At 68.8% G+C, this 15440-nt stretch overlaps 2 protein-coding genes across 3 annotated transcripts; both read left to right on the top strand.

The window, feature by feature from the left end:
* The first annotated feature begins 4474 nt into the window (after positions 1 to 4474).
* Positions 4475 to 5575, top strand: LOC112986999 (actin-like). Its single transcript, XM_064518552.1, has one exon. It carries the CDS (start codon positions 4475 to 4477, stop codon positions 5573 to 5575), a length of 1101 nt encoding a protein of 366 aa, XP_064374622.1.
* A 1585-nt stretch (positions 5576 to 7160) lies between these two features.
* On the top strand, positions 7161 to 15173 carry CAMKV (CaM kinase like vesicle associated). 2 transcript variants are annotated; one of them, XM_064518615.1, is made up of 11 exons: positions 7161 to 7188; positions 10093 to 10201; positions 11818 to 11949; positions 12067 to 12141; positions 12253 to 12391; positions 12508 to 12628; positions 13206 to 13281; positions 13364 to 13500; positions 13605 to 13683; positions 13765 to 13852; positions 14189 to 15173. In XM_064518615.1, the coding sequence occupies exons 1-11, from the start codon at positions 7176 to 7178 to the stop codon at positions 14414 to 14416; spliced, it is 1197 nt and encodes a 398-aa protein (XP_064374685.1). In that variant the 5' UTR covers positions 7161 to 7175; the 3' UTR covers positions 14417 to 15173. The 2 variants fall into 2 exon arrangements, with proteins under 2 accessions (XP_064374685.1, XP_064374686.1); XM_064518616.1 differs by lacking the exon at positions 7161 to 7188 and adding an exon at positions 7514 to 7717.
* Positions 15174 to 15440: the final 267 nt, after the last annotated feature.

Here is a 15440-nt window from a genome sequence, read left to right as displayed (position 1 = left end):
CCACTGCCGCGGCCACGTACGGGCAGGGGATGCTCTGGGCAAGCCCAGGAGGGGCTGGGGGGGCCCAGCCAAAGCACGTCCCAACGCCTTGTCCAGGTCAGGGGTCGGTGCCGCGGGCATCTCCACTCCCCGGCGAGCGCTGCAGCCTCTCGCAGGCAGCCTGGCCGCACCAGGCCTGCAGCCGCTTCTTGCTTTAAATAAAATCTTCGCAGCTCATTAAGTGGCGCCGGACCCCGGAGCCCTGTCAGCTCCCATCAGGGAAGCTGTCCGTCTCCGCTGGCCGCTTCGCACCTGCACGGCTCCCGGCCAGGGCTCCGGGCTGGTATTTTTAGCCCTGGCTCGCCGGACCGGCGTCGCCTGGGTCCCCTCGCGCCTCCTCGGCAGCGCGGCGCTGCCTCGGTTTCCCCGTGGCCGCAGCAGCTCCGCGGGCCACCCCGGCTTTGGGGACTCGCCTCCCCCCGCAAGCCAGCGTGGGGCCGAGCGCGGCGTTTCGGAGCGGGGTGAGCTGCCGAGGGCTCCCGGAGTTGCTGTGGCAACGGGAAGGGGCCTTGCGCTGCGCCGTTCGGAAGCGCTGCATCCGAAACGGGAGGCGACCGAGGCCGGCGGATCCCGGGGGTGCTGGAAAGCAGGTCCTGGCGCTGGCGGTGGCCGGGCCGGGCAGCGGGGCGCTCCGGGGGGCTGGCGGGGCGCAGGGCTGGCCCGGAGGGGGGGATGAGCGTGGGGAGGGATGCACCAGCACACGGGGGGGTGGGCAAGCTGGGTGGCCCCCGGTCTGGCCCCGGTCTCCATCACCGGCCAGGGCTTTTGGTGCCCATTTTGGGGGACGGTGCAGTGAATTCCTAATTATTTCAAGCTGGATCAAGCGATCAGCATGATGCACATTACGAGGGCCTCCGCGTTCAGCTGCTGCTCTCCCCCCGCCTCTAAATTTGCTCACGGAGATGACAGATTTCATTCTAATAAGCATTTATCCTGCCCTAATTACACTGCTGAAGACAAGGTGCAAACGCCCCGCGTTTAAAACCACGGGCTGACTGGCACCTGCCCCTGCGAGGCAGCACCCAGCCGGCCCAGCCGCTGCCGGCTGCCGGGGAAAGGGCCGGCGGCCGGAGGCAAATCGTATGGCACTGCGGCGAAGGAGCCGCTGGGGCGCGAAGGCTGTCGGGGCAGGCCGCCGGGGCGGCAGCGCGTGCCGGGCGGCCCCGCCGCAGGTGCCCACCGCCTGCCCCACTTTCCCCCTCCGCAACGTCCCGCCGGGGGGAAGCTGAAGCGGAGACGGGCAAAATTGTGCCAAATCAGCATTTGAGCTGAGAGCCAGGCTCTGGCGTCAAACAGCCCCGCAAGAGATAGAAGGAGAAAACAGTCAAAGACGAGCTGTTTTTAGCCTCTGCTCAAACGCTCGGGAACAGGCGTGAAGAGAGGCCTCCCGTCTGGAGCAGCAGGCACGGCGGCACAGGGCCATTTTTAGAAATGAGCAAGTTTTGCTAATGATGCCTGCGAAAGGCATGGCGGCAAGGCGTGCTGGGCTGCGCTGGGACCGCTCGGCTCCCACGGCGCCCAGCCCGCGGCCACCGAGCCCGCGGGCATTACTGCGTTGGGCAACGGGGGGCAGCTGCCCCTGGGCTGCACCAAGAGGGCCAGCGTGGGGCACCCACCCGGACGCTTGGTACCCCTCCCCGGGGGCAGCTGGCACTGCCCAGGGTCCCCCTGCACCCGCACGTGCCTTTGCTGGCCCATGAGAAGCTTTGCTGGCCCAGAAGGAGTTCTGCTGGCCCATGGGGAGCTCTGCTGGCCCAGAAGGAGTTCTGCTGGCCCATGGGGAGCTCTGCTGGCCCACAGGGAGCTCTTCTGGCTCATGCGAACTTTGCTGACTGATGGAGAGCTTTGCTGACCCATGGGGAACTTTTCTGGCTCCTGGGGAGCTCTCCTGGAACAGAAGGAGCTTTGCTGTCCCACAGAGAGCTCTGCTGGCCCATGGGGAGCTCTGCTGGCCCAGAAGCAGCTTCACTGGCCCATGGGAAGCTTTGCTGGCCCAGAAGGAGTTCTGCTGGCCCGTGGGGAGCTTTGCTGACCCATGGGAAGCTTTGCTGGTCCATGGGGAGCTTTTCTGGCTCATGGGGAGCTCTCCAGGCCCAGAAGGAGCTTTGCTGGCCCACAGGGAGCTCTGCTGGCCCAGAAGCAGCTTCACTGGCCCATGGGAAGCTTTGCTGGCCCAGAAGGAGTTCTGCTGGCCCATGGGGAGCTTTGCTGACTGATGGAGAGCTTTGCTGGCCCATGGGGAGCTCCGCTGGCCCAGAAGGAGCTCTGCTGGCCCATGGGGAGCTCTGCTCACCCATGGGAAGCTTTGTTGGCCCCCAGGGAGCTTTGCTGGCTCCTGGGGAGCTCTCCTGGCCCAGAAGGAGCTTTGCTGACCTATGGGAAGCTTTGCTAGCCCGTGGGGAGCTCTGCTGGCCCACAGCGAGCTTTTCTAGCCCAGTAGGAGCTTCGCTGCAGGAGCCTTGGTTGGCTTGCAGCTCTGCTAGCCCAGGAGATCTGCTGGCCCGCAGGGAGCTTTGGTAGCCCATGGAGAGCTTTTCTTTACCCAAAAGACTTCCAGCCCATAAAGTACATCTTTTTCTCCTTTTTCTACACCAAAGACAGCATCTGTCCTTGGCCGGAAATATTATTCTCTCTGTGCCTCATAAGGAACTGCACAAACCGTGTCCAATTACCAATCGATTCCCTGACGGAGATAAATATTTTCCTTTCCAGCGAAGATCCCTGATATATATGCACTTGAAACTCTTCTTCTGGCACTGTGGCAGCAGCCTCTATCTGTGCTCAGGGCTTATATCTAGGTACAGCTGGCTGCAAGAGTCTCTCAGAAGATGCTAATATCCCTTAAGTGTCTGGGGACCGCCAAAGGTTTCTGTCTTCAAGTGGAAGCGGGAATTAAACCCTGCTGATCTGTGACTCCACACGCTGCTCTGATCCGAAATGGGCTCTGCGTTCGGAGTTTGGCGGAGCAGCTGGTCCTCGCCGAGGTCTCTCAGCCTCACGCATCTTTTTCCTCCCACGTTATTTCGAACGCCTCTAACGTCTCCTGAGTGCGTCTCCTCTCCCAAACACCCGGAGAGCTGAGGACGTGATGCCTGCGCTCGAGCCGACACGCACCAGATGGGCCGGCTGCAGCGAGCCACTTTTGCCTCTTATAGAAATTCACCTGGAAAGGTGAGCGGTGGTACGTGCCCCTGCTGCCCTGTGGGACGGCACCTTGGCAGTTTCTATTTTCAAATTGGCTGCATGTTTCTGGGTCTAAATTTTGCAGGAGGCAACGCCAACTCGGTGTGAGCAGGCGCTGAGTTTGGTGGCAGGGCCACGGCCAGGAGCCCGCTGGTGGGGAGCCAGGGAAGCTTGGGGGAAGCCAAAAACCCACTGGGGAGGGCTGACAACCCTGGGGAAAATTGGGGTGGGGCATCTGCAAAGCAGAAAGGATTGATGCAGAGCCTCTCCAGCGTCTGGCCACCCAGGGGAGCGGGGACAACCTCATGAAGTTCAACAAAGGCAAGTGCAGGGTCCTGCCCCTAAGGAGGAATAACCCCACACACCAGGACAGGCTGGGGGCTGACCTGCTGGAAAGCAGCTCTGTGGAGAAGGACCCGGGGGTCCTGGTGGACCATAAGTTAACCATGAGCCAGTGGTGTGCCCTTGTGGCCAAGACAGGCAGTGGTATCCTGGGGTGCACTAGGAAGAGAGTTGTCAGCAGGTCGAGGGAGGTGATCCTCCCCCTCTACTCAGCCCTGGTGAGGCCACATCTGGAGTACTGGGTCCAGTTTTGGGTTCCCCCAGTACAAGAGAGACATGGAGCTACTGGAGCGAGTCCAGCAAAGGGCCAATAAGATGATAAAGGAACTGGAGCATCTCTCATATGAGAAAAGACTGAGAGAGCTGGGCCTGTTCAGCCTGGAGAAGCGAAGACTGAGAGGGGATCTTATCAAGTATCTGAAGGGAGGGTGTCCAGAGGATGGGGCCAGACTCTTTTCAGTGGTGCACAGTGACAGGACAAGAGGCAATGGGCACAAACTGAAACACAAGAAGTTCTGTCTGAACATGAAAAACTTCTCTACTGTGAGGGTGACTGAGCGCTGGAGCGGGTTGCCCAGAGAGGTTGTGGTGTCTCCTTCCGTGGAGATATTTAAAAGCCATCTGGATAAGGTCCTGCGCATCGTGCTCTAGGTGACCCTGCTTGAGCAGGGGGTTTGGACCAGTTAATCTCCAGAGGTCCCTTCTAACCTCAACCGTTCTGTCTGAGCATGAGGACAGAGGGACCCGAGCCGTCGGGTGCCCTGATTCTCTGCATGACATCATGGCTTTCCAGCTGTGATGCTGTAGGTGGCCATGGCAACTTGACCTTCCGTTGGGGGTTCCGGTGTGGGGACCAGGGCCGGGGGCTTTGCTTTTCGTCCAGGAAGAGAGAGAAAGAGGGTTTGGCGCCATGAGACAACCAGAAGTGGAGAGGAGCCCAGGACCCGACAGCCCCGAGCTCGCCAGTGCCGACCCCGCAGAGCGGTACAAGTCCTTCTGCGCCGTCGTGATCGACATGGGCACCGGCCACACCAGGAGCGGGCTGGCCGGGGACAAGAAGCCGCGGTCGGTGTTGCCCAGCCGGGTGGGCTTGCCCAGGCGGCAGGATGAGCCCGGCCACGGCGACGGCGGCTCCATCCTCACCCACGGCGTGGTCACCGACTGGGACGGCCTGGAGACGCTGTGGCACCGCATCTTCTACTCCGAGCTGGCTGTGCGCCCCGAGGAGCTGGCCGTGCTGGTGACGGACGCCCCGCTGTCCCCCGCCGCCAACCGGGAGAAGGTGGCCGAGCTGCTCTTCGAGAGCTTCGGGGTGCCGGCCATGCTGGTGCTGCCCCGGTCGCTGCTGGCGGCCTACTCCTACGGCCGCACCAGCGGGCTGGTGGTGGGCTCAGGCGCCGGCACCTCCTACGCGGCGCCCGTCGTGGACGGCTACGCCCTGCCCCACGCCACCTTCCGGCTCGACGTGGCCGGGGACGCCCTCACGGCCTACCTGGGGGCACTGCGCGGCCCCCGCCAGCCCCCGCTGGGGCCCGACCTGCTGCGCCTCCTCAAGGAGCGCTGCTGCTGCTGCCGCCCGCCCGGGGCCCCGCCGGCGGCCGTCCCCGCGGCGGCCGTCGCCCTGCCGGACGAGCGGGTGGTGTGGGTGGGCGAGGAGCGCTTCCGCTGCCCCGAGGCCCTCTTCGCCCCCGCCGCCCTGGGGCTGCCGGCGGAGCCCGGCCTGGGCGCGCAGGCCGCCCGCAGCCTGCGCCGCTGCGGGGCCCGCCGGGCCGCCCGCCTCCTGCCCAACGTGCTGCTGGCCGGCGGCACCACGCTGCTGCGCGGCTTCGCCCGGCGCCTGGGCGCCGAGCTGAGGGGGGCGGCGGGCCCGGCGGCCGGCCCCCGGCGCCGCTTCGCCGCCTGGCTCGGTGGCTCCGTCGCCGCCTCCCTCGACGCCTTCCAGAGCGCCTGGGTCGCCCGGCGGGCCTACGGCGAGAGCGGCCCCGCCGCCCTGCACCGGCGCTGCTGCTGAGCGCTGCCCGGCCAATAAAGCCGCCGCCGCCACCACGGTGCCGCTGCCTGGTCACACGCGCTGGCCTCCCCCCGTCCCGCGCCCCGGGTCCCCGCGAGCCCCCCGAGCGAGCGGGCGCGTGGCCCCATCGCCATGCCAACGCTGCGGGTGCAGTGGCTGCCGCGCACCGGGCGGTTGCCATGGCGATTTCAAACACAGGCGATGCCCGCCGGGCCCTGTCCCAGGCCGGGCCACGCTGCCCCCTCCCCACACGGTGTGGGGCAGAGCCGGGCAGGCATGGGTGGCCCCCCCCACCCCCCTCCACCCTGGGCAGCGGGGGTCCCACCGGCTGTGGGCTCACCACAGGACCATGGGGTGGGCGGTGGGTGCACAGGCCATGGGTGCACAGGGTGGTGGGTGCACAGAGCGGGAGGTGCATGGGGTGGTGGGTGCATAGGGTGGTGCGTGCACAGGGCAGTGGGTGCACAGGGCAGTGGGTGCATGTGGGGGGTGCACAGGGCGGTGGGTGCACGGGGCAGTGGGTGCACGGGGCAGTGGGTGCATGCGGCAGTGGGTGCACAGCGTGGTGGGTACATGGGGTGTGGTGTGCACAGGGCAGTAGCTGCGCGGGGGGCGTGCACAGGGCAGTAGGTGCACAGGGCAGTGGGTGCATGGGGTGGTGGGTGCATGAGGGGTGTGTGCACAGGGCGGTGGGTGCATAGGGCGGTGGGTGCACAGGGCAGTAGGAGCATGGGGCAGTGAGTGCACAGGGCTGTGGGTGCACGGGGCGGTGGGTGCACAGGGTGGTGGGTGCACAGGGCAGTGTGTGTACAGGGCTGTGGGTGCACAGGCAGTGGGTACATGGGGCTGTGGGTGCAGGGCTGTGGGTGCACTGGGTGGCAGGCACATGGGGTGCTGAGTAACAAGGCAGTAGGTGCACGGCATGGTGAGTGCACACGGCGGTGGGTGCGCAGGACAGTGGGTGCATGGGATGGTGGGTGCCCAGGTTAGCGGGTGCCCAGGGCTGCGGGGCAGTGCAATGCCGCAGCAAGGGACGGCAGCAGCGAGGGATGGCAGCAGCTCCGGGGGCATCCCGCTTCGCCGACCGCAAATATTAATTGCAATTAACCTCGCGGCAGCGGGGCACGTCGGGAGCCCCCCACCAAAGCACCCGGTCTGCATTTTCCACCTGTGTAAGGGGGAGCTGACGGAAGAGCGCAAGGAAACGGCACAAAATTAGAAAAAGCAGCAAGCCGCGACAGCTCGCGTTTATTTATACGCCTCTGCGACGAGCCAGCGTCGCTTGCCGGAAGCTTTCTAGCACGCGCGTCGCCCGACGCGGGATGCAGGGCAGGGGCAGGCGCGGGGCCGTCGGGCCGCCGACACGCACCAGCAGGGCCCGTTTCGAGGCAGCGCCGCGATTTTTCGGGACGCCGGGTCGTTACGAACGCGGCCGCGCCGGGAAACTTCGGACCGGCCCGCGCTGCCCTGCAGGGGTTTGCAGCGACGTTGTTTTTTTCTCCCCCCGCTGTGTGTTTGTTATTAATTCTGGAAAATAATAGCAAAAAAACCCGGAGGCGAGGAGCGAGGCGGGAGCTGGCAGGCTGCGGGCGTGACGCTAATGGGGAGCGAAGGTGACTCGAAGTGGAAGCGAAGGCGACGGCGGCCCTGCGCCCGGCAGCGGCGCTGGGGCCACGGGCGCCCCGGTGCTCGCGGGTGCTGGGCCCGGTGCGCCCCGTCCCCGCGGGGGCCGAGCCGTGGGGCTGGGCGCCCCCCGCCCCCGCGGGCGCTGCGGAGCCGGTGCTCGGTGCTGGACGCGGGGGGCAGGCGCGCGCCGTGCCCCGGAGGTGCGCGTGCCCGGGCCGCGTGCACGCCGCGCCGGGGGGTGCCCCGGGGGGGGGTGGGGGGGCGGGGCGCAAAGTTTGGCGGTGACGTCACGGGAGGCTCCGCCCCTTGGGGGCGGGGCCGCGCGCTCCCGCCCTCGCAAGTTGCCGCGCCGGGCGCTGCGCTCCGGCACCGGCACCGGCACCGGCACCGGCTCCGGCACCGGCTCGGGCTCCGGCGGCGCGGCAGGCAGGCAGGCAGGCAGGGAGGGGCGCGCGCCGCCCCGCTCAGCGGCGGCCCCGCGGCTCGGCCCCCCTTTGCGGTGCGAGAGGCGTGCAGGTGAGCGCGGCGCCGCGGCGGCCCGGCGGCGGGGCGGCGGGCGCTCCCGGGGGCAGCGGCGACCGGGCGCCCCCCCGGGCCGCGCGTGCCGGGCGGCTCCACGTGTGCCCGCCGCGCGCGGGCTGCTCCCCGCCGTCTCTCGCCCCCCCGCGCCCGCGTCGGGGGTCCCGGCGCGCCGCCGCCGCCGCTGCCCCGCTGCCCCCGCGCCGCGCCGCGCCGCCCCGACGGCGCCGCCCGGCAGCCGCCGCGCCCGCGGGCAGCAGCCGAGCCGGGGGGCGGCGCGGCCGGCTGCCGTCGGGGCTCTCCCCTGCGGCCGCCCACGCGTGTCCGCGTCCCCGGTGGGACTGGGCACCTCCGCTGCGGGCCGTCCCCGTCCCACCGGGGCCCAGCCGTGGAGCGGGTCGCCGGGCCGGGCAGCACCCGGGCCGCTCGCGCCCCTCGCTGCCCCAGACGGGAGCCCCGCGGCCGCCTCGCTTCCCCGCTGCGGCGGCTGAGCCGAGCTCGCCGCTGCTGGAGACTTTTTTTTCCCCTCGGATCCGCAGTCAGCTCTGCACCCCGCGCGTCGCCGCCAGCCGAGGTGGGCCGGAGCGCCCGGGCACCCGGCTCCGTGGGGCGGCATTGCCGTGCGGGGCTCCGTCCCGCGCCCCCGACCCTCCTCGGCCTCAGATCCCCCGGCGGGGCTGGTCGCGCCGTGCCGCTCGTGCAGCCTCTTCTCGCCTCGCCTGTTTGCTGCTGCCTGCGCTATAAATATTTCGGTCCGTCTCGGGCCCCACTGCGTTTTCGGCCTCTCTCCGGCACATCCTTCCCCGGGGAGGCGGGATGCTGGATGGGGAGCACCGGGAGCCGGCGGGGCTGCGTGCCCGGTGGGTGCCCCGCGCCGGCCGGGGCGGCCGCAGGTGGAAGCGGCACCGGGGAAGGATGGAGCCAGCGGGGAGGGGGCCGGCGCTGGGGGTCCGGGCCGGGCGCTTGGGCGGCCCAGGCCGCGCGGCTGCGTCATGCCTCCGTGCCGTCCGCGCCCTGCCACCCACTTCCCCGCTGCCGTCTTACACCCGCCGTTGCTTCTGCTCTTCAACTAGGCGCTTCGGGGTGGGGGGGTGCCAGCACCACCGGGGGCTGCCCCCCTCGCACGGCACCCGGGGGGACGCAGAGCACGGTGCTGGCGCGACGCCCTGGCAGGATGAGGCCCTGCTAAACTGACAGCAACTAGTTTTTACGAGTGCGGATTAGCCGAGCGCTCACGGAGGCAGCAAGAAAAGTGCGACAGAGCGCGCTGCCCGGGCCCCCTTCGGCAGGTGGATGCCAGAGCTGGTGGCCAGAGTGCCCGCAAGCCCAGGGCTCTCCTCCCCCCGGGGCATCGTCACGCCAGCTGGAAAAGCTGCTGGTCCGGGCTGGGGTGTCCCGCGAACATCTCCGCTTTTCCTGGAAGAGGAGGCGCCAAGGTGCCTCGGCATCCTTGCCTTCCCAGCCGGGCGAGCCGGGAGCATTGCATCCGGTCGGCATCCCGGTCGGCGGCCCCAGGCCCGCTCCGGTGTCCGGGGGACGACGCACCGCCGGGCCAGGGCCCGCGCTCGGGGCAGGCCGGAGGTCCCGCGCCCCCGCCGGGCTGCCTGCCCGGCCCTGCCCCCTCCGCGCCAATGTGCCGCTTTCTGCTTTTGCAGCTCCCATCGCCATAGCAACAGGCTCGGCGCTTGGGTACCCGGAGCAGCCGGCTCCCGCATCCCGCGCGCCTCCATCCTTCCCGCCGGCTTCTCGCGCCCCGGGGCGGCCGCTGGCGGGTGCTGCCGGTGAGGCTGCCGGGGCCTTTCGGGAGCTGTTGTGGCAGGCGCCGAGCGAGGCCGGTGCTGCCGGACCCCGTCGCAGGTCCCACTCAGCCCCGGCCGCAGAGGCGGCTCGGATGCGGCTTCAAAAACTGCTGGGAGGGTGGAAACGCCGGGGAAGGCAGAGCTGCAGCCAGGGTGGGGGGAATCGCTCCATTGAAACGATTTTCTGCGGGGAGGCTTCCACCCCGGCTCCGATTTCGAAGGGTTCAAGGCCAAAAAGCCCGGGGTGAAGCTGGAGGCTGGAGGACCGAGCGGGTCTGCTTGCCGCTGGCGGTAGGGTCCCTCGGAGCAGGGCAGCTAACGGGCTGAGGCTGGTGCAACTCGCCGCACGTTCAGCCCAGCCCGCGACGATGCTCTTTGCGGGAGGCCGCTGAAGCAGCGTCATCGTGGGCCAAAAGCGGGCTGAGGAACGGGAAACGGAGCGGGGCCGAGCGGTCGGGTCGCTGGCCGGTGGCGGTCCCGGGGTATTTAACGAATTGATTAACCTGAAAATGGGGGGGCCAAGTGGGATGGCGACGCTGCCCGGGTGCTCACCCGGCCTCTCCGCTCTTTCAGCACCGGGCCCTGCGATGCCGTTTGGCTGCGTGACGCTGGGAGACAAGAAAGACTATAACCAGCCGTCTGAGGTGACCGACAGATATGACCTGGGCCAGGTCATCAAAACGTGAGTCTGCCCCGCCGGGACCCCCCTCCGGGGCCGAGGAGGAGCGCGCGAGGGGGGAACGTCGGGCCGGGGCTGCTGTCGCGCTTCTCCCGTGGGCCCCCGCTGGGGTCGGGTGCCGCTGGCTCCTGGAGCGCCTGGCCCGTGATTAGCGCCCGTTCCCGGCAGCGCGGGGGTTATTCGCTGCCTGCTCTCGGCTGCCTGCTCCGAGGACGGAATTGCAAATTGCGGCGAGCTCTCCCTCCGCTGCCGCTCGCCGCAGCCTGCCGGCTCCCGCGTACCCTCCCTCCCCCCCCGCCAAAACATCTGCTGGGATTGCAGCAGCTTCGCAAAATCACGGCGCCCCGGAGCGCCCCGGGAAAGCAGGACGTCTCTGCTCCGGCGAACGCAACGCAGCACACGGGTCATATTTTTGCAAGCGCGTGAGCTGGGCGAGGAAGCGGAGTGCTGCCGCTCCGGTGAAAGTTTTATCGGCGCGGTATCCGCCCAATGAAGCCATCACAACCGGCTACCGATGGAGACCCCTCAGACCCCAAAACACCCGCCCGAAACGTGTCCGTCGGCCGCCGAAGCGCTGAGGCCGGTTCGCCGGGGGGGGGGGTGTCTGCGTGGTGCCGAGCGACTTTTGGGGAAGCCAAGCCAAGGCGGAGGGCTGCGCCGGGGCAGCAGCGGTCCCCCCGCGGGACGAAGCCGCGGCACTGGCGCCTCCATATTCATTGCCTCCCCGCCGGGCCTCCGCGCCTGGGCCCCGGCACGAGGGTCCTGCCGGCCCTATTGATTCCAGCGCCATTAATAATAGAACAGAAAGACTTTCGTCATCTTCCGGCAACAGGCGCGTCTCGCCTCATTTTTTCCCAAACGCGGCGCTCAAATTAATTTGGGGGCACGCTGCTTTTTCTGCCTCATTAGGGACGGTTTCACGGCCCCCGTCCAGCCCCGCATCCGGGGAGGGCTCGGGTCGCGTCTGTTCCTGCCGCTTCCGAAAACCTCCACGGCCGGGATGGGGCTTTTGGCTTATCCAAGTTCATCGTTTCCTATTAATTCGATTATTAATTCGATTGCTCAATACGGGTTTCTGCTTGCTGCCTTTGTTTTGCTGCTGCACCTGGAGAGCTTTTTAGCCGCAGCATTTTCTTCCTTGCTTGAGGAACAGGCTCCAAGTGCTGCTTGGAAAATGTCCTCTTTTTGCACGCTCCCGCCTGGGTTTTCCTCCCAGCCAGCTTCCCTCGTTCCCCAGCATCTGGCCACAACTTCTGCTCTTCGGGTAACATCTGCTTTTCAGCACGAGGGTTCGATCGCTCCTTGAGGCGGGGCATGGAGGGGGCGAGCTGCTGGTGGACCAACGGTCCTCCCGCCAGCAGGGCCGGTGCCTGCGGATTCGGCAATGCTGGGGCTGTTCTTCCACCCCGGAGCACGGTGCCAGAGCAGCCCCTTGTCCCGGCACCCTCCCAACCCTGCGGCAGCAAATACGTCCCGGGGATGCTGATGATGCTGCCTCTTTTCCTTGGCTTTTGCCATGGCACCTCCGTGCTGTTGCCCTCAGCTCGCGGGGCGCCCGCCGGTCCCCGCTCCCGATGCGGGTGCTGCGGGCGTGATGGGCTGCGGGGTCCCCTTGGCAGGGAGGAGTTCTGCGAGATCTTCCGGGCCAAGGAGAAGACGACGGGGAAGCTGTACACCTGCAAGAAGTTCCTGAAGCGGGACGGGCGGAAGGTGCGGAAGGCGGCCAAGAACGAGATCATCATCTTGAAAATGTGAGTCGCCGCGGCACCGGGCACGACCGCGCCGGCCCGCGAGGCTGGTGAGCCGGCGGTGGCACCCGGGCTGGCCGGGCAGCACCCACCGACGCTGCGATCTCTCCGGCGCCCTAGGGTGAAGCACCCCAACATCCTGCAGCTGGTGGATGTGTATATCACCCGCAAAGAGTACTTCATCTTCCTGGAGCTGTAAGTGGGAGCGGCGGGCGATGGGTGATGCCGGCTGCATCCCCTGCCGAATTCCCCCCACCCCGGCGTGGGCGCGCGGGGCTCGCAGCAGCCTGCTCTCCGCGCTGGCAGGGCCACGGGCCGGGAGGTCTTCGACTGGATCCTGGACCAGGGCTACTACTCCGAGAGGGACACCAGCAACGTCATCCGGCAGGTGCTGGAGGCCGTCGCCTACCTGCACTCGCTCAAGATCGTGCACAGGAACCTCAAGGTAGGTCGGCCGGCAGGACCGGAGCACCTCGTGCCGCCCAGCCAGCTCCAGCTGGGGATGCTGGCACCCATGGGTGCCCACGTGCCCCCCGTGCTCACTCCTCCCTGGGCCGGCAGCTGGAGAACCTCGTTTATTATAACCGCCTGAAGAACTCCAAGATCGTCATCAGCGACTTCCACTTGGCCAAGCTGGAGAACGGCCTCATCAAGGAGCCCTGCGGCACCCCGGAGTACCTGGGTGAGAGCGAGCCGGGCAGGCAGCCAGGGCCGGGGTGGCAGGATGCAGGCAGGGCGCTGCCAGCCCAACAGGTTCTTCACGCTCCCTGCCATGCCGGCAGCCGAGCCCGGCAGGCCCTCGCCGTTCCCTGCCACCCCGGCTGGTGATCTTGGGTGGTCCCAGCGGGTCCTTCTCACTCCCCGCTGTCATGGCAGGTGGTTCCACGAGATCCTGGCAGGTCCTTCCCGCTGATCCTGGGTGACCCTGGCCGAGGTAGCCCCAGGTCTCCACGAGCCCCAGGTCTCCACAGCCTGGGTCACCATGAGCCCCAGGTCTCCACAGCCTGGGTCACCATGAGCCCCAGGTCTCCACAGGCCCCAGGTCTCCACAGGCCCCAGGTCTCCACAGGCTGGGTCTCCACGAGCCCCAGGTCTCCACAAGCTGGATCTCCACAAGCCAGGTCTCCACAAGCCCCAGGTCTCCACGAGCGGCTGGAGGAGCGGATGGGACCCCAGGGGTGCCCGGGCCACTGAGCGGAGGGGAGGGAGGGCGGCACGGGCATTCGGGTCTCCTCCGCCACCCTCTTGTGCCCTTGCAGCTCCCGAGGTGGTGGGGCGCCAGCGGTACGGGCGGCCCGTGGACTGCTGGGCCATCGGCGTCATCATGTACATCCTGTGAGTGCCGGGGGACACGCGGGGCGGCGCGGGGTCGCGGGGGGGCCCAGGCCGTGCCGAGCCTCCCCGCTCCCTCCCGCAGCCTCTCGGGGAACCCCCCCTTCTACGAGGAGGCGGACGAGGACGACTACGAGAACCACGACAAGAACCTCTTCCGCAAAATCCTGGCCGGCGACTACGAGTTTGACCCGCCTTACTGGGACGACATCTCGCAGGCGGGTGAGCGCCGCAGGCCGGCAGCGCCGGGGGGGCCACACTCCCCCCCCGCACCCCGTCTGGGAGCCGTGGGGCTGCCCGGCGCTGAGCCCTCCCTGTGCCCGCAGCCAAGGAGCTGGTGACGCGTCTGATGGAGGTGGAGCAGGACCAGAGGATCACGGCGGAGGAGGCCATCTCCCACGAGTGGTGAGGGCCGGCGGGGGGGCGCGGGGCTGGGACGTGGTGGCTCCGAGGGGGGCTCCTCACTGCTCCCCCCCCCCCCCCCAGGATCTCCGGCAACGCCGCCTCCGACAAGAACATCAAGGACGGCGTCTGCGCCCAGATTGAGAAGAACTTCGCCAGGGCCAAGTGGAAGGTGGGTGGCCCTGGGCGGGCACGCGGTGCCCTTGGCGGGCTGGGGGCGGCTCCTCCAGCTGCCTCGGTTTCCCCTGCGGCCCCTCACACCCCCCCCCGGCCCCCTTGGCAGCGGGGCGGCCATGCCACCCTCTCCCTGGGCCCCCATTGCAGGGCTGGTGGCCCCCAAACCCTGCTGTGATATGTTCCCCCCCGGGACCAGGCCCAGCACCCCGATGGGAGTGCGTCCCCACGGCAGGGTGGTCCCTGGGGCCGGGAAGGAGCCAGACGCCCCAGTGAGGGGCTGGTGGGGGGGGGACGGCCGCCCCACGGGCCCCTCTGCCTCTCGTCCCCGCAGAAAGCCGTGCGAGTGACCACGCTCATGAAACGCCTGCGGGCGCCGGAGCAGACGGAGGCGGCGCCGGCTGCCGCCGCCGCTGCCGCCACCACCACCACCACGGACACTGCGGCCCCCGCGGCCCCCGCCACGCCGCCCGCCGCCACGCCGGCCCCCGGCACGCCGCCCGCCGCCACGTGTAACGGGGCCGGGGCCGCCGCCGAGGCCCGCAGCGACGAGACCGGCTGAGCGCCGCGCCATGTCCCCCCCGGCCCCCGCGCTCCCCGTGTGTACATAGGCCCTGGCATGGTCCCCCGCTCCCTGCCTGCCTCCCCCCCGCCTCGGCCCCCTTTTCTACGTGCCCCGGCCCCCTGCACCCCCCTCCCCCGCCGGCCGGCCCCCAGGCAGAGCCCCTTGCATGGAGCCCACCCTCCCCCCGCTGCTCTCCCCTCCGTCCCCGCCGGTGGCTTTGGCGGCTCGGCCGCGGGCCGGCGGCCCCCCTCGCCCGCTCTCTCAGTCTGTCCCTCACTTGCCAGCCCCTGCGCCGGCCTCGCGCGCGGCCCCCGCTCCCGCCAACGGGGCCACTGGGTCGAGGACGGAGGCACAGCCGGGCTGGGGCGGCCATGTCGGGGGCTGCCCGGGGGGGGCCCGAGCGGCTCCGGGGCCCCTGCACGGGCAGAGCATGTTGCATCCCCGGCTTATTCCTGGTGGGGTTCTCCTGGGCGGGGGGGGGCGTTGCATGGGGTGCTGCGGTGGCAGGCGTGGGGCAGCAGCCGGGCCCCACGCGGGTTTACCCCCTCCCAAAGCGGCCCAGGGCCCAGTGCGGTGCCTGGGCTCGAGCTGCCTCTCCCCCTCCCCGCCGTGCCCCCGCTCCCCCCCTCGCAGCTGCATGTTTGCGGGGCTGAGTTTGGCTGAGGCCGGCCCCGCGGCCGCCGGCCCCCCTGCGTGACTGCCGCGCTGTATCTCTGGCAAATAAAGACCCCGCTGAGGACAAACTGAGAAAGCACCAGCGATGCCTGCCCTGTCTCTTTGTGGGGCCGGGCAGGGGCTGAGCGGAACGGCGGCCTGCTCGCACTCCCCGGTGGCCCAGCCGCGGGGTAAGTAGCCGGGGCCGCGCTGCCGTGCTCGCTGGCCGCAGGATCTGGGCCCGTGACGAGGAAACACAGAAGACGGCCCTCCTTCCCGCGGCCAAAATGGGAGTCCGCCTGCCCCAGGAGCGGGGACGCAGCCCATCATTAGGCTTCAGGGCACACGGCGCCACCTGCGGCCTCGA

Source organism: Dromaius novaehollandiae, chromosome 12, assembly GCF_036370855.1.
Source record: "Dromaius novaehollandiae isolate bDroNov1 chromosome 12, bDroNov1.hap1, whole genome shotgun sequence".
In the NCBI taxonomy this organism is placed as follows: domain Eukaryota; kingdom Metazoa; phylum Chordata; class Aves; order Casuariiformes; family Dromaiidae; genus Dromaius; species Dromaius novaehollandiae.
This window is presented reverse-complemented; position numbering and strand designations above follow the sequence as displayed.

Bases quoted from the DNA above. Each gene is read 5' to 3' on its own strand.
- LOC112986999 (XM_064518552.1), top strand. From the start codon at position 4,475: ATGAGACAACCAGAAGTGGAGAGGAGCCCAGGACCCGACAGCCCCGAG.
- CAMKV (XM_064518615.1), top strand. The intron at 12,142-12,252 runs GTAAGTGGGAGC...CCGCGCTGGCAG, and splicing joins TACTTCATCTTCCTGGAGCT to GGCCACGGGCCGGGAGGTCT. The intron at 13,853-14,188 runs GTGGGTGGCCCT...TCGTCCCCGCAG, and splicing joins TCGCCAGGGCCAAGTGGAAG to AAAGCCGTGCGAGTGACCAC.